Source organism: Tachypleus tridentatus, chromosome 9 (genome assembly GCF_004210375.1).
Source record: "Tachypleus tridentatus isolate NWPU-2018 chromosome 9, ASM421037v1, whole genome shotgun sequence".
Lineage (NCBI taxonomy): Eukaryota > Metazoa > Arthropoda > Merostomata > Xiphosura > Limulidae > Tachypleus > Tachypleus tridentatus.
In genome coordinates this window covers 1,593,428-1,616,706 of record NC_134833.1, presented here as the reverse complement: position 1 = coordinate 1,616,706, position 23,279 = coordinate 1,593,428, and the positions used below count along the sequence as shown (strand labels likewise).

General features: G+C 34.1%; 1 protein-coding gene across 9 annotated transcripts; it reads right to left on the bottom strand.

The window, feature by feature from the left end:
* Nucleotides 1-56: 56 nt before the first annotated feature.
* On the bottom strand, nt 57-23,279 carry LOC143224645 (target of rapamycin complex subunit lst8-like). Of its 9 annotated transcripts, XM_076452771.1 has the most exons (10): nt 23,129-23,238; nt 21,999-22,096; nt 21,081-21,218; nt 19,730-19,781; nt 6,266-6,437; nt 4,516-4,666; nt 2,321-2,398; nt 1,226-1,350; nt 678-907; nt 57-221 (listed from the first exon to the last, which is right to left on the bottom strand). In XM_076452771.1, exons 3-10 carry the CDS (start codon nt 21,192-21,194, stop codon nt 109-111), a joined length of 1,035 nt encoding a protein of 344 aa, XP_076308886.1. In that variant the 5' UTR covers nt 21,195-21,218; nt 21,999-22,096; nt 23,129-23,238; the 3' UTR covers nt 57-108. The 9 variants fall into 9 exon arrangements, with proteins under 9 accessions (XP_076308886.1, XP_076308891.1, XP_076308882.1 ...); XM_076452776.1 differs by lacking the exon at nt 21,999-22,096 and having other exon boundaries at nt 57-238; nt 23,188-23,279; XM_076452767.1 differs by lacking the exon at nt 21,999-22,096 and having other exon boundaries at nt 23,129-23,278.

The following is a 23,279-nucleotide window of genomic DNA, read 5'->3' as shown; positions in this document are numbered from 1 at the left end:
TAGTAGCAGGTGAATAACTAAACTACTTCAAGGATGAACTATTTATATAAACAATGTAAACTGATTCAAGTCTTTATTTACAAGAGAACTGATATTACAATCGCACATTTATGAACCATCCCTGAAAGCTAATGCCGTTAAAGCCTTTTGGTGTCCGCTGTACTCTCGTTTCACTTCTCCTGTGGAAATGCTCCACAATCGTGCATGACTGTCAGAATGAGCTGTAAAAACACATCACCTGGTTGTCATGGAAATAAAACTGTCACAGTATATTTATTTATTGCATTCTAAGAACACTGAGGTTATATTTAGATATTTTTAAAATTTCAATTTTACACCCTTTCCTCTAACATCTTACTTAGTTTGGTATTTACAACTGGGCTTCTTAAAATTCAGTGAGTGAAAAGATATGGTATTAATTTACCTCAGCTAGTGTGTGGTGTTTGATACGTTTTCCCAGTAATGGAATAAGAACAGTACAATACTCGTTAGATAAACAGCACAGTGTCATTATCAACACGTACCTTCCTTTCAGAAAAATTTTATTCAGCTGTTTGAAGAATCTATTACTGTGTATGTGGTTTGTGTATAAAACAATACAGTGAACAACATGTGCAAGTGGGAAATGAGAAAGAAAATAATTTCTCTATTGAGTGGTACATGAAAACATTCCTCACCTGTTAAAACATACTGCGAGTCTGCACTGAAAGCTACGTCCCATACCCATCGCTGGCCGTCTTCCTTCAACTCTACTAAAGGCATAGCTTCTAGAGTGTACCAGCTCTTTCCAGTCTGAGGTACACTACTTTTATATTCTGGTTGTGTTTCATTCTGGTCTTTCATTCCAAGGAGTTCAGTCATTCTCCATATCTTTGCTGTACTGTCAGCAGATGTTGTTACGAGCAGACTGAACAAGGAAAGATATATATAGCACCAGTGTTATTAAATTATACTTTAAACTCTTATTACATACTCTAATTTGTGGACTCGCCTAGTGGTTGATGCAGAAACAACACTGTGTACAGAATGTCAAATCTCCTTATTAATTACTAACATATTGTTTCAAAGACCTGCTAAACATTAATAAAAATAATTTGTTTGTAATTGAAATTATGTTCTATGTTTACAATCTATAAACTTATAAACTAGTTTTCTTAATTCAGTTTATATATCCAACTAATTTATCGCATGGTTTGATTACAATTTCACACTTTAATTCACTTACTGCGAGTCTGGACTAAACTTGCACTTCAAGGCGTACATCTTGTGTGCTTGGAGTTTAAGCTCTCTTCGAGGTTGGGAAGAACAAGTATCATTTTCACCATGAAGACTGTAGACATAACAGTTTCCCTGTGAAAAAAGAAAATTAACACAAACACAATTTTTTATTTTTTTCCAAAATGAAGTTTTAATGGGTCTTGTACTGGCCAAACACCACGATGAATTTATAATATTATGTGATACATGTGCAGTATTTGTCTAAAACGTTTCAAAAATCAATAAAGTCCTATTATCTAGAAGGAAGGGGAGATGCAAACATTGTATGTATGATGTTTAAAACTGGAAGTCAGTAAAAGTACATCACTTGGTACCTTCAGTCACTGAAGAAATGTTAAGACAAAAACCAGAAGTTAATATACAAGTTATTCAAACCTTAAGAACTGTGGATGCTAAAGGCTAACAAAAGAGCATTGGCTGTTTTTTTTTTGTTTTTTTTTTGGGGGGGGGCTCAGTTAATAATCCAGATGTTGTAAACAATTGGTCAATATTATTACAAAAAATAAGGCTAGCTGTGTAAACGTGGTACACAATGTACAATACTTTTCTAGTAGCTTCTACATATTTCAATGATATTTCTCAAGTTTAACTGAATGATTACCATAAAGGCCCTCGGTATGCCTATAATTTCTTTTAACATGCTCCATAGAGAAGTATTACAACATTTTCACACTGAATGCAGTGTTATATGGTTTGTAAGACTTTTCTTCAGGAAAACAAATATATTTCTGGTATTCCCCTTATAATATCAAATCCCCAGTCATTAAATTATTAAAATATGGCACATACAAGCAGTATTCACATAATCTGATAACTTGTATCCTATACATAAAACATTAAGTAAATTAACTGCTAAACATTATATTGTGGTGAAAACAGTTAAATTCTGTTCAATGGTAATTTCAGTTTGTAAAACTAAATCAATTTTTCTATGTTTGACATGTGTATAAAAGTGACTTTTTCTGAAAATAACTGACTTGAAAAGTTTATTACAAGAAAAATGCATTCAGTTCCTATCTTATCATCAAACTGTAAAACATACCTTGTTATCCACCACAGCCAGATACTCTCCTTCCGAGTTTATATGCAAGTGTTGGATCGATATGTCTACATCAACAACCTGTGACATTCACATAAAACAGTACAATGTATTAGCTGACATTAACTATTTGACTAATCTTTGAACTCTGAGACTGATGGACTCTTTATCAGGTTCCTCAAGAATAATATCTTGGTAACTGCTTCAAGATTTAGGGTGCACCAAGTGACCTTTAAGTCTAATGATTCAACAAAACAACATGTTTGTAAAATGCTGCTTAAAGATAAATGTTGTCTTCAAATTAATACATGCATTTCCTTTTTAATAGTAATTCTTGTTGTCATAGCTACCATTCACACATCAAAACAGCAACAAATTAATTACCAACTTGCTTTAATTAATTTCATCACAAGGTTTAATTCTGGAATATATTTCAATCATTTGTTGTTTTCTTTGTACATTGTGTTACAACTTATTCAATCATTTGTTGTTTTCTTTGTACATAGTTACAAATTATTCAATCATTTGTTGTTTTCTTTGTACATAGTGTTACAACTTATTCAATTATTTGTTGTTTTTTGTACATAGTGTTACAACTTATTTTACACATGTTTGACATCTTAAGTAGATGAGGAATTTTATTACATTTGGGAAAAATGAACATTAATCACATAGAATACTAGAAAAAGGCACCAAACTCGTAACATGTATAACCAACAGATATCAAAATACAGAACTGTATACCAAAAAATAACCAATAATGGATAAAGTGTTTCTTTGCTTTACTTGTGTTGCTTTCTACAAACTAGGTTTCTTCCAGTTATGGGAATTCTTAAAAACTCACAAGTTCCCTTAACTGGAAGAAGCCTAGTATGTAGAAAGCAACACAAGTAAATATTCATATTTTGTGTTCAGAAAATATAATTACCAAAGTTAGTTCTGGTTGTGGAAAACATAAAAATTAACAATTTTCTACAACAGATAGTAGGGTAAAAAAAAATTATGTTGGAAAACTTGATGTTTCTTGGGTCCAAGACTTTCTAGTTACATTTTACAAACTATAGCAGTGATTTAAAATAGAATTGGCTCATGCTTAGGAATTATAAATCTAGACATTGGAGAATGAAATGAATATTCCATTAGGTAAGTCAGTTTTCAAATGTTCAGAATCCTACAACAGAATTAAATGTTTCAACATGAACATTTGCTCTTAATCAACTTCAAAACATATAATTAAAACAAAGGTAAAAATACAGGTTTACATAATATATATTATGTTGTCTAGAAACAAATGCTGGAATTCTCATAATGACATGTAGAAGCTGAATATTGAGTAAGGTATCATTTGTGTTGTCACTTGCAAGGTCTCTTTACTGTCTGCTGTTTCAGTTCTATTCAGAATAAGTTTTGCAACCCCTAAGGCAGCATGGACAAGAAGGACTTTCGTCTGATTTTCTCTACAACTTCAAACTTGGACGAAAAGCTATCAAAACCACATGGAACATCAACCAGACATTTGGCCATGGATCTGTTACTGGACATACAGTTCCCCATTGGTTCCAAAGGTTTTGGCATGGAGATGAAAGTCTTGGGGACCACGAAGGTTGTGGAAGGAAGCCATCCTCAGATTAAAACACATTAAGGTAAGCAGTTAAGACAGACCCTCCCACAACATCACATGAACTTGCAGAAAAGCTAGGCACAAGCAAATCAAGCATTGCCAACCACTTGAGTTAGATCAGTGGATTCTGCAATGAAGATCAACAAAGTGGGCTTTATGAGATCTGTCAAGGCTGATGCTCCAAAAATAGAACAATATTGGAATTGAGGTTCTGCCTCATCCACCTTATTCCCCAGACCTTTCCTTACAGATTTTCATTTTTTCAAGCACTTTCACAACTTTTGGAACAATAAACACTTTCAAAACCGAGCAGCTACAGAAGAAGCTTTCAGGGAGTTCACTGACCATAGAAACTACGATTTCTACAGCAGAGGCTTAAACACCATTATTACATGTTGGCAAAAGTGTGTTGAAGCAAATGGTGCTTACTTTGATTAAAGCATGTTTTACAACACTGGTTTATACTTAGCAGTTCAAAAATGACATTTATTTCTGGACAACCTAATATATAGTCACAGGCCATCTATACCAGTATCTTATATATATTGAACATTTGTAGAATACTTAGAACACTCACCAACTGTTCATTGTGATCGGTTCTTAAATCCCACACGTGTATCAGACCATTCTGATCACCAATGAAAAGTTCTCCTTGATTAGGGTGAAGACAAACGGTGTTGACAGGATGATTTGCTTGGAAAATCCGCTGACACTGAACATTCTTTGATCTTTAACATATAACAATAATGAGAATCTAAACCTACATCTCTTCACTAACTCCCATACAATAAGGAGAATCTAACCATACATCTCTTCACTAACTCCCATACAATAAGGAGAATCTAACCATACATCTCTTCACCAACTCCCAAACAATGACGAGAATCTAACTCCACATTTCTTCACTCACTCCCATACAATGACGAGAATCTAACTGCACATCTTCCTCACTAACTCCCATACAATAAGGAGAATCTAACCATACATCTCTTCACTAACTCCCATACAATAGGGAGAATCTAACCATACATCTCTTCACTAACTCCCATACAATAAGGAGAATCTAACCATACATCTCTTCACTAACTCCCATACAATAAGGAGAATCTAACCATACATCTCTTCACTAACTCCCATACAATAAGGAGAATCTAACCATACATCTCTTCACTAACTCCCATACAATAGGGAGAATCTAACCATACATCTCTTCACCAACTCCCAAACAATGACGAGAATCTAACTCCACATTTCTTCACTCACTCCCACACAATAACAAGAATAACTCCACATCTCTTCACTAACTCCCATACAATGATGAGAATCTAAACCTACATCTCTTCACTAACTCCTATACAGTAAAGAGAATCTAAACCTACATCTCTTCACTAACTCCCATACAGTAAAGAGAATCTAAACCTACATCTCTTCACTAACTCCCATACAGTAAAGAGAATCTAAACCTACATCTCTTCACTAACTCCTATACAGCAAAGAGAATCTAAACCTACATCTCTTCACTAACTCCCATACAGTAAAGAGAATCTAAACCTACATCTCTTCACTAACTCCCATACAATGATGAGAATCTAAACCTACATCTCTTCACTAACTCCCATACAATGATGAGAATCTAAACCAACATCTCTTCACTAACTCCCATACAATGATGAGAATCTAACCATACATTTCTTCACTAATTCCCATACAATGACGAGAATCTAATCATACATCTCTTCACTAACTCCCATACAATGACGAGAATCTAACCATACATCTCTTCACTAACTCCCATACAATGACGATAATCTAAACCTACATCTCTTAACTCCCAAATAAACCTATAAATTTTTCAAAAGAATCACCAACACAGAATGTTTGTCTTAATATTTTACTGAAATGTACAGTATATAATAGTCATAGTACTAACATATCGCATTCTTTCTGCAAAACCAATCAACTTTTCACAGTGTGAGTGCTCAAAGATTTTGAAAAGTAAAAATATTTCTGTTTGAACGTGTCATCTTTACAAACAAATAATGTAGGCTCAGTAGCAGTAAGACGTGTGAAGAACATGATTATACACTGTTCTCTATAAAAAACACAAACATGTTTATGTCCATTGAACTATGTAGAGACTGTTTGGGTTTAAAGCTTACTATAAGAACAGTGCAAGCTTTAGTTTTTATTAAGGACTCTACAATATATGGGTGTTACAGTATAGCCACAAATAATAACTGTAGTGGTTTATATCTAACAAACGTGCATGGTACTCTTTTTTTTTCTTTACTATTAAGGGAATCTATGCAGTGACTAAGTCTTCATACCTGAGGTCCCAAATCTTGGCATAACAATCATCCCCTCCAGTAAACATGAATCTTCCTTCTTCTTGAAAACCAACAGCTGTGAAGTTCCTGCTTGCTCCTTGTCCACCCTCATAGTTGACCACTGGGCTTGGATTGTTGGAGTTAATGTCATACATTCTTACATGCTGATAGCCTATAAAACATCTTACACTTAAAGTAAAACACCTGTAAATATTTACATGTCTAATCTGTTGTTTTTACTATACTAACAACTTGTTAAACTAAACATTACATTCTTTACTATTCTCCATTTTTGACAGAAGTCTTGACTTTAGAAAGAAATTAGATAATCTGTGATCCTATCAGCCACATGGTGACATATACTGTTACAACAAGTGATCCCATTAGCCACATGGTGACATATACTGTTACTACCAGTGATCCCCATTAGCCACATGGTGACATATACTGTTATTACCAGTGATCCTATCAGCCACATGGTGATATACACCTTTATTAACCGCGATCCTATCAGCCACATGGTGATATACACTGTTATTAACTATTTTACCAGTGATGCTATCAACCACACAGTGATATACACTGTTAACTATTTTACCGGTGATGCTATCAACCACACGGTGATACACAATGTTATTAACTATTTTACCAGTGATGCTATCAACCACACAGTGATATACAATGTTATTAACTATTTTACCAGTGATGCTATCAACCACACGGTGATACACAATGTTATTAACTATTTTACCAGTGATGGTATCAACCACACAGTGATACACAATGTTATTAACTATTTTACCGGTGATGGTATCAACCACCGCGGTGATATACACTGTTATTAACTATTTTTACCAGTGATGCTATCAACCACACAGTGATACACAATGTTATTAACTATTTTACCAGTGATGCTATCAACCACACAGTGATATACAATGTTATTGACTATTTTACCAGTGATGGTATCAACCACACGGTGATATACACTGTTATTAACTATTTTACCAGTGATGCTATCAACCACACAGTGATACACAATGTTATTAACTATTTTACCAGTGATGCTATCAACCACACAGTGATATACAATGTTATTAACTATTTTACCAGTGATGCTATCAACCACACGGTGATACACAATGTTATTAACTATTTTACCAGTGATGCTATCAACCACACGGTGATACACAATGTTATTAACTATTTTACCAGTGATGCTATCAACCACACAGTGATATACAATGTTATGAACTATTTTACCAGTGATGCTATCAACCACACGGTGATACACAATGTTATTAACTATTTTACCAGTGATGCTATCAACCACACAGTGATATACAATGTTATTAACTATTTTACCAGTGATGCTATCAACCACACTATGATATACACTGTTATCAATTATTTTACCAGTGATGGTATCAACCACATGGTGATATACACTGTTATTAACTATTTTACCAGTGATGCTATCAACCACACGGTGATATACACTGTTATTAACTATTTTACCAGTGATGCTATCAACCACACTATGATATACACTGTTATCAATTATTTTACCAGTGATGCTATCAACCACACTATGATATACACTGTTATCAATTATTTTACCAGTGATGGTATCAACCACACGGTGATACACATTGTTATTAACTATTTTACCAGTGATACTATCAACCACACAGTGATATACATTGTTATTAACTATTTTACCAGTGATGCTATCAACCACACGGTGATATACACTGTTATTAACTATTTTACCAGTGATGCTATCAACCACACGGTGATATACACTGTTATTAACTATTTTACCGGTGATGCTATCAACCACACGATGATACACATTGTTATTAACTAATTTACCGGTGATGCTATCAACCACACGATGATACACATTGTTATTAACTAATTTACCGGTGATGCTATCAACCACACAGTGATACACATTGTTATTAACTATTTTACCAGTGATGCTATCAACCACACAGTGATATACATTGTTATTAACTATTTTACCAGTGATGCTATCAACCACACAGTGATATACAATGTTATTAACTATTTTACCAGTGATGCTATCAACCACACTGATATACAATGTTATTAACTATTTTACCAGTGATGCTATCAACCACACGGTGATATACACTGTTAATAACTATTTTACCAGTGATGCTATCAACCACACAGTGATATACAATGTTATTAACTATTTTACCAGTGATGCTATCAACCACACAGTGATATACACTGTTATTAACTATTTTACCGGTGATGCTATCAACCACACAGTGATATACACTGTTATTAACTATTTTACCAGTGATGCTATCAACCACCGCGGTGATATACACTGTTATTAACTATTTTACCAGTGATGCTATCAACCACAGTGATATACAATGTTATTAACTATTTTACCAGTGATGCTATCAACCAGATGGTGATATACACTGTTATTAACTATTTTACCAGTGATGCTATCAACCACAGTGATATACAATGTTATTAACTATTTTACCGGTGATGCTATCAACCAGATGGTGATATACACTGTTATTAACTATTTTACCAGTGATGCTATCAACCACACAGTGATATACAATGTTATTAACTATTTTACCAGTGATGCTATCAACCACACGGTGATATACACTGTTATTAACTATTTTACCAGTGATGCTATCAACCACACGGTGATATACACTGTTATTAACTATTTTACCAGTGATGCTATCAACCACACGGTTATATACACTGTTATTAACTATTTTACCAGTGATGCTATCAACCACACGGTGATATACACTGTTATTAACTATTTTACCAGTGATGCTATCAACCACAGTGATATACAATGTTATTAACTATTTTACCAGTGATGCTATCAACCAGATGGTGATATACACTGTTATTAACTATTTTACCAGTGATGCTATCAACCACAGTGATATACAATGTTATTAACTATTTTACCAGTGATGCTATCAACCAGATGGTGATATACACTGTTATTAACTATTTTACCAGTGATGCTATCAACCACACAGTGATATACAATGTTATTAACTATTTTACCAGTGATGCTATCAACCACACAGTGATATACACTGTTATTAACTATTTTACCGGTGATGCTATCAACCACACAGTGATATACACTGTTATTAACTATTTTACCAGTGATGCTACCAACCACACAGTGATATACACTGTTAACTATTTTACCGGTGATGCTATCAACCACACAGTGATATACACTGTTATTAACTATTTTACCAGTGATGTTATTAACTATTTTACCAGTGATGCTATCAACCACACAGTGATATACAATGTTATTAACTATTTTACCAGTGATGCTATCAACCACACAGTGATATACACTGTTATTAACTATTTTACCAGTGATGCTATCAACCACACAGTGATATACAATGTTATTAACTATTTTACCGGTGATGCTATCAACCACACAGTGATATACAATGTTATTAACTATTTTACCAGTGATGCAATAAACCATACGGTGATATACACTGTTATTAACTATTTTACCGGTGATGCTATCAACCACACAGTGATATACACTGTTATTAACTCTTTTACCAGTGATGCTATCAACCATACGGTGATATACACTGTTATTAACTATTTTACCGGTGATGCTATCAACCACACAGTGATATACACTGTTATTAACTATTTTACCAGTGATGCTATCAACCATACGGTGATATACACTGTTATTAACTCTTTTACCAGTGATGCTATCAACCATACGGTGATATACACTGTTATTAACTATTTTACCGGTGATGCTATCAACCACACAGTGATATACACTGTTATTAACTATTTTACCAGTGATGCTATCAACCACACAGTGATATACACTGTTATTAACTATTTTACCAGTGATGCAATCAACCATACGGTGATACACATTGTTATTAACTATTTTACCAGTGATGCAATCAACCACACGGTGATATACACTGTTATTAACTATTTTACCGGTGATGCTATCAACCATACGGTGATATACACTGTTATTACCTATTTTACCGGTGATGCTATCAACCATACGGTGATATACACTGTTATTAACTATTTTACCAGTGATGCAATCAACTACACGGTGATATACACTGTTATTAACTATTTTACCGGTGATGCTATCAACCACACAGTGATACACATTGTTATTAACTATTTTACCAGTGATGCAATCAACCACACGGTGATATACATTGTTATTAACTATTTTACCAGTGATGCAATCAACCACACGGTGATATACACTGTTATTAACTATTTTACCGGTGATGCTATCAACCATACGGTGATATACACTGTTATTACCTATTTTACCGGTGATGCTATCAACCATACGGTGATATACACTGTTATTAACTCTTTTACCAGTGATGCAATCAACCACACGGTGATATACACCTTTATTAACCGCGATCCTATCAGCCACATGGTGATATACACTGTTATCAATTATTTTACCAGTGATGGTATCAACCACACGGTGATATACACTGTTATTAACTATTTTACCAGTGATGCTATCAACCATACGGTGATATACACTGTTATTAACTATTTTACCGGTGATGCTATCAACCACACAGTGATATACACTGTTATTAACTCTTTTACCAGTGATGCAATCAACCACACAGTGATATACACTGTTATTAACTCTTTTACCAGTGATGCAATCAACCACACAGTGATATACACTGTTATTAACTCTTTTACCACTGATGCAATCAACCACACAGTGATATACACTGTTATTAACTCTTTTACCAGTGATGCAATCAACCACACAGTGATATACTTGTTATTAACTCTTTTACCAGTAATGCTATCAACCATACGGTGATATACACTGTTATTAACTATTTTACCGGTGATGCTATCAACCACACTGTGATATACACTGTTATTAACTATTTTACCAGTGATGCTATCAACCACACGGTGATATACACTGTTATTAACTATTTTACCGGTGATGCTATCAACCATATGGTGATATACACTGTTATTAACTATTTTACCGGTGATGCTATCAACCACACGGTGATATACACTGTTATTAACCATTTTACCAGTGATGCTATCAACCACACGGTGATATACACTGTTATTAACTATTTTACCGGTGATGCTATCAACCATACGGTGATATACTTGTTATTAACTCTTTTACCAGTGATGCAATCAACCACACGGTGATATACACTGTTAATAACTATTTTACCGGTGATGCTATCAACCACACGGTGATATACACTGTTATTAACTCTTTTACCAGTGATGCAATCAACCATACGGTGATATACACTGTTAATAACTATTTTACCGGTGATGCTATCAACCACACGGTGATATACACTGTTATTAACTCTTTTACCAGTGATGCAATCAACCATACGGTGATATACACTGTTATTAACCATTTTACCAGTGATGCTATCAACCACACGGTGATATACACTGTTAATAACTATTTTACCGGTGATGCTATCAACCACACGGTGATATACACTGTTATTAACTCTTTTACCAGTGATGCAATCAACCATACGGTGATATACACTGTTATTAACTATTTTACCGGTGATGCTATCAACCACACGGTGATATACACTGTTATTAACTATTTTACCAGTGATGCTATCAACCACACGGTGATATACACTGTTATTAACTATTTTACCAGTGATGCTATCAACCACACAGTGATATACACTGTTATTAACTATTTTACCAGTGATGCTATCAACCACACAGTGATATACACTGTTATTAACTATTTTACCAGTGATGGTATCAACCACACAGTTATATACACTGTTATTAACTATTTTACCAGTGATGGTATCAACCACACGGTTATATACACTGTTATTAACTATTTTACCAGTGATGCTATCAACCACACAGTGATATACACTGTTATTAACTATTTTACCAGTGATGCAATCAACCACACAGTGATATACATTGTTATTAACTATTTTACCAGTGACCCAATCAACCACATGGTGATATACACTGTTATTAACTATTTTACCAGTGATGGTATCAACCACACAGTTATATACACTGTTATTAACTATTTTACCACTGATGCTATCAAGCACACAGTGATATACATTGTTATTAACTATTTTACCAGTGACCCTATCAACCACACGGTGATATACACTGTTATTAACTATTTTACCAGTGATGCTATCAACCACACGGTGATATACACTGTTAATAACTATTTCACCAGTGATGCTATCAACCACACGGTGATATACACTGTTATTAACTATTTTACCAGTGATGGTATCAACCACATGGTGATATACACTGTTAACTATTTTACCAGTGATGCTATCAACCACACAGTGATATACACTGTTAATAACTATTTTACCAGTGATGCTATCAACCACACAGTGATATACACTGTTAAATATTTTACCAGTGATGCTATCAACCACACAGTGATATATACTGTTATTGACTATTTTACCAGTGACGCTGTCAACCACACAGTGATATACACTGTTATTAACTATTTTACCAGTGACGCTATCAACCACACAGTGATATACACTGTTATTAACTATTTTACCAGTGATGGTATCAACCACATGGTGATATACACTGTTAACTATTTTACCAGTGATGCTATCAACCACACAGTGATATACACTGTTAATAACTATTTTACCAGTGATGCTATCAACCACACAGTGATATACACTGTTAACTATTTTACCAGTGATGCTATCAACCACACGGTGATATATACTGTTATTGACTATTTTACCAGTGGCTATCAACCACACGGTGATATACACTGTTATTAACTATTTTACCAGTGACGCTATCAACCACACGGTGATATACACTGTTATTAACTATTTTACCAGTGATGCTATCAAGCACACAGTGATATACATTGTTATTAACTATTTTACCAGTGACCCTATCAACCACACGGTGATATACACTGTTATTAACTATTTTACCAGTGATGCTATCAACCACACGGTGATATACACTGTTATTAACTATTTTACCAGTGACGCTGTCAACCACACAGTGATATACACTGTTATTAACTATTTTACCAGTGACGCTGTCAACCACACAGTGATATACACTGTTATTAACTATTTTACCAGTGACGCTGTCAACCACACAGTGATATACACTGTTATTAACTATTTTACCAGTGATGCTATCAACCACACAGTGATATACACTGTTATTGACTATTTTACCAGTGATGCTGTCAACCAGACAGTGATATACACTGTTAACTATTTTACCGGTGATGCTATCAACCACACGGTGATATACACTGTTAATAACTATTTTACCAGTGATGCTATCAACCACATGGTGATATACACTGTTATTAACTATTTTACCAGTGATGCTATCAACCACACAGTGATATACACTGTTAATAACTATTTTACCAGTGATGCTATCAACCACACAGTGATATACACTGTTAACTATTTTACCAGTGATGCTATCAACCACACGGTGATATACACTGTTAACTATTTTACCGGTGATGCTATCAACCACACAGTGATATACACTGTTAACTATTTTACCCGTGATGCTATCAACCACACGGTGATATACACTGTTATTAACTATTTTACCAGTGATGCTATCAACCACACAGTGATATACACTGTTAACTATTTTACCGGTGATGCTATCAACCACACAGTGATATACACTGTTAACTATTTTACCCGTGATGCTATCAACCACACGGTGATATACACTGTTATTAACTATTTTACCAGTGATGCTATCAACCACAAAGTGATATACACTGTTAACTATTTTACCAGTGACGGTATCAACCAGATGGTGATATACACTGTTATTAACTATTTTACCAGTGACGGTATCAACCACACAGTGATATACACTGTTATTAACTATTTTACCAGTGACCCTATCAACCAGATGGTGATATACACTGTTATTAACTATTTTACCAGTGACGGTATCAACCAGATGGTGATATACATTGTTAACTATTTTACCAGTGACGGTATCAACCAGATGGTGATATACACTGTTATTAACTATTTTACCAGTGACCCTATCAACCACACAGTGATATACACTGTTATTAACTATTTTACCAGTGACCCTATCAACCAGATGGTGATATACACTGTTATTAACTATTTTACCAGTGACGGTATCAACCAGATGGTGATATACATTGTTAACTATTTTACCAGTGACGGTATCAACCAGATGGTGATATACACTGTTATTAACTATTTTACCAGTGACGGTATCAACCAGATGGTGATATACATTGTTAACCATTTTACCAGTGACGGTATCAACCACACAGTGATATACACTGTTATTAACTATTTTACCAGTGACCCTATCAACCAGATGGTGATATACACTGTTATTAACTATTTTACCAGTGACGGTATCAACCAGATGGTGATATACATTGTTAACTATTTTACCAGTGACGGTATCAACCAGATGGTGATATACACTGTTATTAACTATTTTACCAGTGACGGTATCAACCAGATGGTGATATACACTGTTATTAACTATTTTACCAGTGATGCTATCAACCACAAAGTGATATACACTGTTATTAACTATTTTACCAGTGACGGTATCAACCAGATGGTGATATACACTGTTATTAACTATTTTACCAGTGACGGTATCAACCAGATGGTGATATACACTGTTAACTATTTTACCAGTGAGGGTATCAACCAGATGGTGATATACACTGTTATTAACTATTTTACCAGTGACGGTATCAATCAGATGGTGATATACACTGTTATTAACTATTTTACCAGTGACCTTATCAACCAGATGGTGATATACACTGTTATTAACTATTTTACCAGTGACCCTATCAACCAGATGGTGATATACACTGTTATTAACTATTTTACCAGTGACGGTATCAACCAGATGGTGATATACACTGTTATTAACTATTTTACCAGTGACCCTATCAACCAGATGGTGATATACACTGTTATTAACTATTTTACCAGTGACCCTATCAACCAGATGGTGATATACACTGTTATTAACTATTTTACCAGTGACCCTATCAACCAGATGGTGATATACACTGTTATTAACTATTTTACCAGTGACGGTATCAACCAGATGGTGATATACACTGTTATTAACTATTTTACCGGTGATGCTATCAACCACACAGTGATATACACTGTTAACTATTTTACCGGTGATGCTATCAACCACACAGTGATATACACTGTTAACTATTTTACCGGTGATGCTATCAACCACACAGTGATATACACTGTTAACTATTTTACCGGTGATGCTATCAACCACACAGTGATATACACTGTTATTAACTATTTTACCAGTGACGGTATCAACCAGATGGTGATATACACTGTTATTAACTATTTTACCAGTGACCCTATCAACCAGATGGTGATATACACTGTTATTAACTATTTTACCAGTGACGGTATCAACCAGATGGTGATATACATTGTTATTAACTATTTTACCAGTGACCCTATCAACCAGATGGTGATATACATTGTTATTAACTATTTTACCAGTGATGCTATCAACCACACAGTGATATACACTGTTAACTATTTTACCAGTGACGGTATCAACCAGATGGTGATATACACTGTTATTAACTATTTTACCAGTGACGCTGTCAACCACACAGTGATATACACTGTTATTAACTATTTTACCAGTGACGGTATCAACCACACAGTGATATACACTGTTATTAACTATTTTACCAGTGACGCTGTCAACCACATGGTGATTTATATATTCATGAGATACAGATTCTAAAAGAAAATCATTTTCCTGGACCTAGTTTAGTTCCAAAAATCTCTAGCTGCAACATTACAGCCACTTTTGAGAAAATAAACATCTACAATCTTTTGATAAAAAACATATACAATATTTTGAGAAAAATATACATGTATTTGTAAAAATGTAAGGGCCTTTACTTTGCTTCAAAATCAGTATGAAATACAGAGAGGTAAACATCTCACAGAGAATCTGATAAATCACAAAACATCTTTATTTTTCACCATCCAAGATTTTCTTTCACTTCCTAAATATGACTGAAATTGGTTCAAGTACAGAAGGCTATCTGTTATCAACTGGTTCACTGCACAACAAAGTCTTTGCTTCTTGAACACTGTTGGGTGTTCCTTGTATATAGATCACAAAAATCACATCCTAATTTGTCTATTATGTACTGTTTCATCAAAATATTCAGTTTTGTCACGTTTTTCTTATATTTGTGTCCAAAATTGTTCGTTTCTGTAAGAGACCTATGAACAATGTTTTGTGCAGTCTGGGCATGTCCAGGCGTGAAATCAGGCCAGGTTGGAAGCTGTTCTTTAGAAATATACAGCCTTGGCAGGCCGAAGCCAGCTTGACACTGTCTCAGCAGACTATAAAAGTGGCTTGCTTACACAGATGCTGCTCATTGGATTAATATAGACCTTATAGTGTGTACGTATTGTTTCAGAATACATCACTGCCTCAGTAGCACCATAACAAGTTAGATATTATAGATGTTTTACAGGACAACTGGTGTCTGTCAATATATGTAACAGCCACGATACATTCTGCTATATTTGTGGTGAGTATACGCTTGTTTATCAGAGACGCTCAATGACTTCTCTTGTGAAGAAAGCATATCATCTGTACTTTGGCTTTAAATTGGTGATCAAGGCCAGGAATAGGTGCCTCACATTCGTTGTGCAACATGTGCTGTCTGTCTGAGAGCTTGGCTCAGAGGCACTCAAAAGACAATGCCGTTTGCTGTCCCAATGATATGGCGAGAACAGAAAGACCATGTGACGGACCTGTTACTTCTGTTTGACTAATGTGTCTGGTTTTCTTCCAAAACAAGAAGTCAAATGAATACCCTAATCTGCCTTCAGCAATGAGACCCATGCCACATGATGACAGTCTTCCAATTCTGAAACCATCAGAGGAATGGAACTTAGATGAACCAGATGAATAAACTGCAATGCAGGGAAATGGCAGTGACATTGATCCAGATTTTGAACCGTGCTCCTCAGGAGATCCACATCTCATAACACAGTCAGAATTAAGCGATCTGGTCAGAGATTTGGGTCTGTCAAAAGCAAAAGCGAATTGCTGGGTTGAAACTGCAGGAATGGTGTTTGCTGTCACCAGGTACAAAAATTTGTTTTTCGAAGCCGCCAAGATGATATAACCAAATTCTTTGCAGAAGTTGACAGTCTCTGTTTCTGTGTTGACATCGAAGGATTGTTCTCTGCTTTGGGTTGTGACCATGACCCGCAAGAGTGGCATCTCTTTATTGATTCATCAATGTTAAGCCTCAAAGCTGTTCTGTTACACAATGACAACGTTCACTCATCAGTACCTGTTGGCTATGCAGCACACATGAAAGAAACCTACGAGAACATGGAAATGTTGCTGAAGCACATCCAGTACAACAAGTACAACTGCAATATCTGTGGAGATCTGAAAGTCGTTGCTCTGTTACTGGGACTGCAGCTTGGCTATACAAAGTACTGTTGTTTCATCTGTGAATGGGACAGTCGTGCCAAAGAGTCACATTATTCTAGACAGAGCTGGTCACTCTGTAAAAAGTTAGTTCCAGGACAGAAAAATGTGATGCATGAACCTCTTATCGACCTGGCAAATATTTTTTTGTCTCTTCACATAAAATTGGAAATTATGAAGAATTTCATGAAAGCAATGAACAAAGAAGGCAAAGATTTTCGTTAAGACAGATGTTCCCAAGAATAACTGAAGCCAAGATCAAAGAGGGCATTTTTGTTGGGCCTCAGATCAGACATGTTATGAGTGACAAGAGGTTCAAAGAACTGTTAGTTGGGCCAGAAAAGATTGCCTGAAAAGCCTTCAAAGACGTTGTTGACAATTTTCTTGGCAATTACAGAGCCCCACATTACATTCAGCTGGTAGACAAACTTCTCAAAGCACACAAAACAATGAAGTGCAACATGTCACTCAAGATTCATTTCCTCCACTCACGCTTGGACTTCTTACCCGCAAATCTTGGTGCTGTCAGTGACAAACACGATGAAAGGTTTCACCAGGACATTACGACAATGGAAAAACGATATCAGGGCAACTGGAGTCTGTCAATGCTTGCTGACTACTGTTGGACACTGCAACATGATGCATCGGACATTGAATACAAACGAAAATCAGGAGCAAAACACTTTTAATTATGTTGAACTTAATAAGCGTATTAGAAACATAAACGCAATTAAATACGTTATTGCTGGTAAACAGTTAACCATCTATTTCTCAGAGTTCCTAAGTGATGAAGCAAAACCAGAACTATATTTGTGCATACCCACCAGGTATGTGTCACAATCAGCAAAAACTTTTCAAAAAACTGTTGTGCAGTGAATTAGTGAAATAAATTACAGAATGGGTAGGATAGTATCACCCAGAGAAGTTGGCTAGGAACAAGTTCTATTTGAAGCCTATTAGAAATGAGTAACACCCTGTATTCATTAAAACACAAAACAATGTTCTTACTTAAAGAGAAATGTTTTTGATGAACTTAACAGTTTATACTGAACACAAATAGTTCAGAAGTGTAATTTGTTATAAAGAATCTATACTTTCATATGTGATACACATTCAGTTCTTATTGTACATTGTTTATAAGATAAGCCATCATCTTAAAGATACAAGCATCTGGGATGAAAGGCTATAAAAGACATGAGAATACATTGTGATAATTCACGAAAGCGTGTAAAGCCCAATTAAGAGCTGGTAGTTCGAAGACCAAATCATCTTATTGAAACCAAAGAAAGTGGACAACCTCATTTATTTCATTACTAAAATTTACAACATAAGCAAACCTTTCATTAAGCTTGTATATAAAGAATCTAAATAAACAGAAAATAATGAGTTAATCTAATGGCAAAAATATTTCTGTTCTTCTTTCAAATCATTTTTATGAATGTGGTAATTAAAAACAAGATTAGAATTACAAAAAGAAACTATTAAAAAATAAAATGTAAATTGAAGGTCAAAAATAAATTATTTTTTGATTTTTATTCCACTAATAATTATTTATTATCAATATATAATTCACTTCAAAATTTAGTAATAAATACATATATTGCTTATATTAAGTTTCCTAACAAGCACCAAGTAACTCTTCATTTAATGAAAAATCTAAAAATACAAAAGCTTAAATTGTGTCTATTTATTTATAAACAAAAATCAAATGTGGGACATCACAGTGCTCATACACTTTGTTTTATTTTTGAGATTCAGAAGGTTATGAAATGTGAGAACTGAAAAGTATAAATAATAATTCTATAATATACATACCTGCAGCTGCAAGCAGTTGTCTGTCTGGTGTGATATCCAAAGCATTCACCTGCTTTGCTCAAGTAAAGGAAGAATCCAGTTTTTACAGTTTAAACCTTAATATCCTGAACTATCACACACATTGTTTCAAAACTATATTTTATGGTATTCAACTATATAGTTTACATTCAATTCTAAATTATATTGGCAATAAACTGGGGTTAGTAACACACAGAAAACTGAATTTAATAGAACAAAATGCTGGGATAATATCTGTGGATTAGGACTTCCATTTTACAACATTAGTTGTCCCTGGTTTTAACCAATATTTTCCACTTTGCCAAAATTCAGTTCTTATAAAGGATTGTGTGTTACCAGAACGTTCTGCAGTATACCTTCATAAACCATCTTGAAATAATGGCTTTCACAAACCAAATAAACATTTTCAAAGTCACAAAAAGTTGGATTGCAAGTTCACACTTTTCTGTAGTAAAGTGATTTAACAACTAAAACCAACTGCAGATCTACTAACTTATTCAGTAGAAATATTCTTCTATCTGAGAACATTGATGTGTTTATATTTAATTTTCTGGTCACAGAAGTTCAGATCCTCACCACATATTGTTGTAATGTTTTATTTAACGTTAACTCGTTTACAAGTGATGCACTCAGTCCGAGGTGGATTGCTAGATTTAACCTTGTGCCCTCTAGCAACCATTTGAGTAAAAAACATGAAAAATAGCCTGCAAATATTTAAAAATTACACATGTGCATAAAGGATAAAAAACTGATGTAATTTACTCCAAAAAATTTAATAAAAAACAGCTGAGTTCATTAACAGCTATTTCTGAAAATACAGTGTAAATGGAGATAACCTCTGATGACAGGTTATGAGTCCATGTTTCCCATTTTAAAACTAGAATAAAAGTTGTGCCCATAACATGGATATGGGTATAAAATTTATAATTACTATTGTGTGAACATGTTTAAAAGTGTTTAAAGAAAATTCAGTAAACTAGTATGAATACATAAATACAATGTAACTTGGAAGTCTGAATCTAGGTTAATTTCAAGTAATATAACCTCATGTTAAATAGTTATTAGTTTCTGAAACAGTCTGGCAGAACAGAAGATGCAAATAATGTTAACATTTTGGTGGATACAAGTACTGATTAACAAGTTTTATTTGTGTCTAACTAGAAAGAAGGTCTTGGTATTTCATCTCCACATGGTGTTAAGTTTTCTGGCTACTAAATGATTACAACATGAACAATTAAATAGAACTTCACAAGTAGTGCAAGAAAGCATATCTATGATTCCTAATTCATAACACCACACAGATGTTAAGACTGTATCTACTTGAAAAAGATACAGAGTCTGCATGTTGAACAGTTCTTTGGCAAATTCCACTGTGAGCTTGCCAGAAACGAATTGTGTGATCGTAGCCCCCTGTGGTGAGAATCACTTGTTCGCTATCAGTACCCATTCTTTTGGTTCTCTTTTCTTCTCTCTAAAAGTATTCAATACATAACTTAACACATAATAACAGTAAATAAAATTCATTTATGTGAATAACTTAATAAATATCTTATACTAATCCATGTTGTATGTTTATCTACAAACTTCTTCCATTGTTTTAGAGATAGCAAAACAAACTTTGCAAGTTAACTCAGGGTTACCTACATGGCCAGGTAGGATGATGGACTGACATGAACCTGGAAAATCACTAACTTGATAAGGATCTCAATTAAATGTTCATGGTTTCTATAACTTCATCTGGCATTTGATTTTGTGTTTACTATGTTTGCAACTGTGTTTATACTCCTGAGTTAGCAGAACCATGTCTGAACACACATACTCAAGTGAAACATGCAGTTCTAATAACTGGGTTTTTTAGGTACAGACTCTCTCCTTGAAGTAGCTATAAAATGACTGAGGACAATGTGGGAGCTAGATCTGATTCATAAGGGTGCCTCTGAATCTCACAGCAGAAGATGGATTTTGTTTTTGGTAGTTTCAGTAATTGACTGATCACAAATTTCTTCAGAATAATTTTCAATCATTTCAAATTTATTGAACTTCATTAAAGTATCACATTAATAAAGCATAAATTCACACTGCAAGCTTTCCTTTTTAAAACTAGCATTAAATCAATAGATTCTGCTACATCCAGTAGAAATCAGACCAGTGAGGTTTTTTTAAGTTATCCAAGAGAAATTTCTAAAACACATCGAAAATTAAATCACTGAAATAAATTTATGGAAGATTATAATAAATTTCAAGAACTTACGAGTTACACCAAAGAAAGTGTAATAATCCATCAACTGCACTATATCTAACATATCCAACATCAGCAAGGTCTTTCAATTCACAAAATACCAGGGCTGACTGCGACAGAATAGGTAATGGTCTGAGCACCATTTATATTATAAATCACAAATAATATCAGTGATGGTATAAAGTACACCAAGTAAGTAAGATGTAAGTAGTATAAATTTTATTTAAGTAATTAACAATCATAATTATGGTAAGGAATAATAACACACTGTTATATATATTTTAATGCCAATCATTTGTTGTTGTTATTATCTTTACTATCAATATCATAAACTATCAATTTTATCTTTTTGTTCCAAACCAGGTAAAGAAGCCACAACCTTGCTGTGAGAAAACTACATAAAAATTCTAAAACAAGTAAAAGCTGTAATTATCATTTCCTGTTTTAGCTACCTTATAATAATGATATGATAAACCATCATTATATAAATACAGTAATGAATGTTATAAATATAATGTAGGTTTATGAACCATGTGTTCACACAATAAATTCCACTTAGCATCTTAGAAATTATTCAGTGATTACTTCTTTATCATAAGCTTATACTTTATAGTTTAGACATTAGAATAAATAAAAAAACTCTGTGTTACCACAAAAACAGTATGGCATATATAACATACAATATGTCATATCATTTTTTGTGGCATACCCAATACAGGGTGTTCGGAAAGTCACTGTGCATTTATATATTTATTAACAGACAAAACTCCACAGTGACTTTCCGAATACCCTGTACTTTAGATTTCAAATTTAACACAGGCTTGGTAAATAACTAGATGACAATATTTATCCATTGCCCAATAATAATATTTTATATGAAGTAATTCTCGGGGCTAAATAATAAAAAAAAGTAGCACGGACAACAATTAATATAATAAGATCTATCAGAGATAAGCTCAAGAAGTTTGAAAGTGGGCTATAGAAGAAGAAATTATTCGATCTTCGAATTTCAATTTTTACTTTAAAGTTTTAACCATCGAGCTTTTGCCAGATTTGTACCAATTTCATTTAATGATAACTCCATTAATTTATTGATGTAACTTTTAAAACGGTTATAATGTAGAATGATAGAGTCCACATACCAGCCAATATTCCAATTAATGAAAAATAAACTTACAATTACCACACAACAAAACTTAACTTTTCACAATACTTTTACCACCATCACAACTGTAATACCAATACTACAAATAAAAAAACATTACTCTTCTTATTCGAAATGTGCGCCCTCTG

Coding starts and splice junctions, on each gene's coding strand:
- LOC143224645 (XM_076452767.1), bottom strand. CDS start 21,194: ATGGGTACTGATAGCGAACAAGTGATTCTCACCACAGGGGGCTACGAT. Junction 6,438..19,729: donor ACAACTGCTTGCAGCTGCAG/GTATGTATATTA, acceptor GATGTTTTATAG/GCTATCAGCATGTAAGAATG. Junction 2,399..4,515: donor CCGATCACAATGAACAGTTG/GTGAGTGTTCTA, acceptor TGAATGTCACAG/GTTGTTGATGTAGACATATC.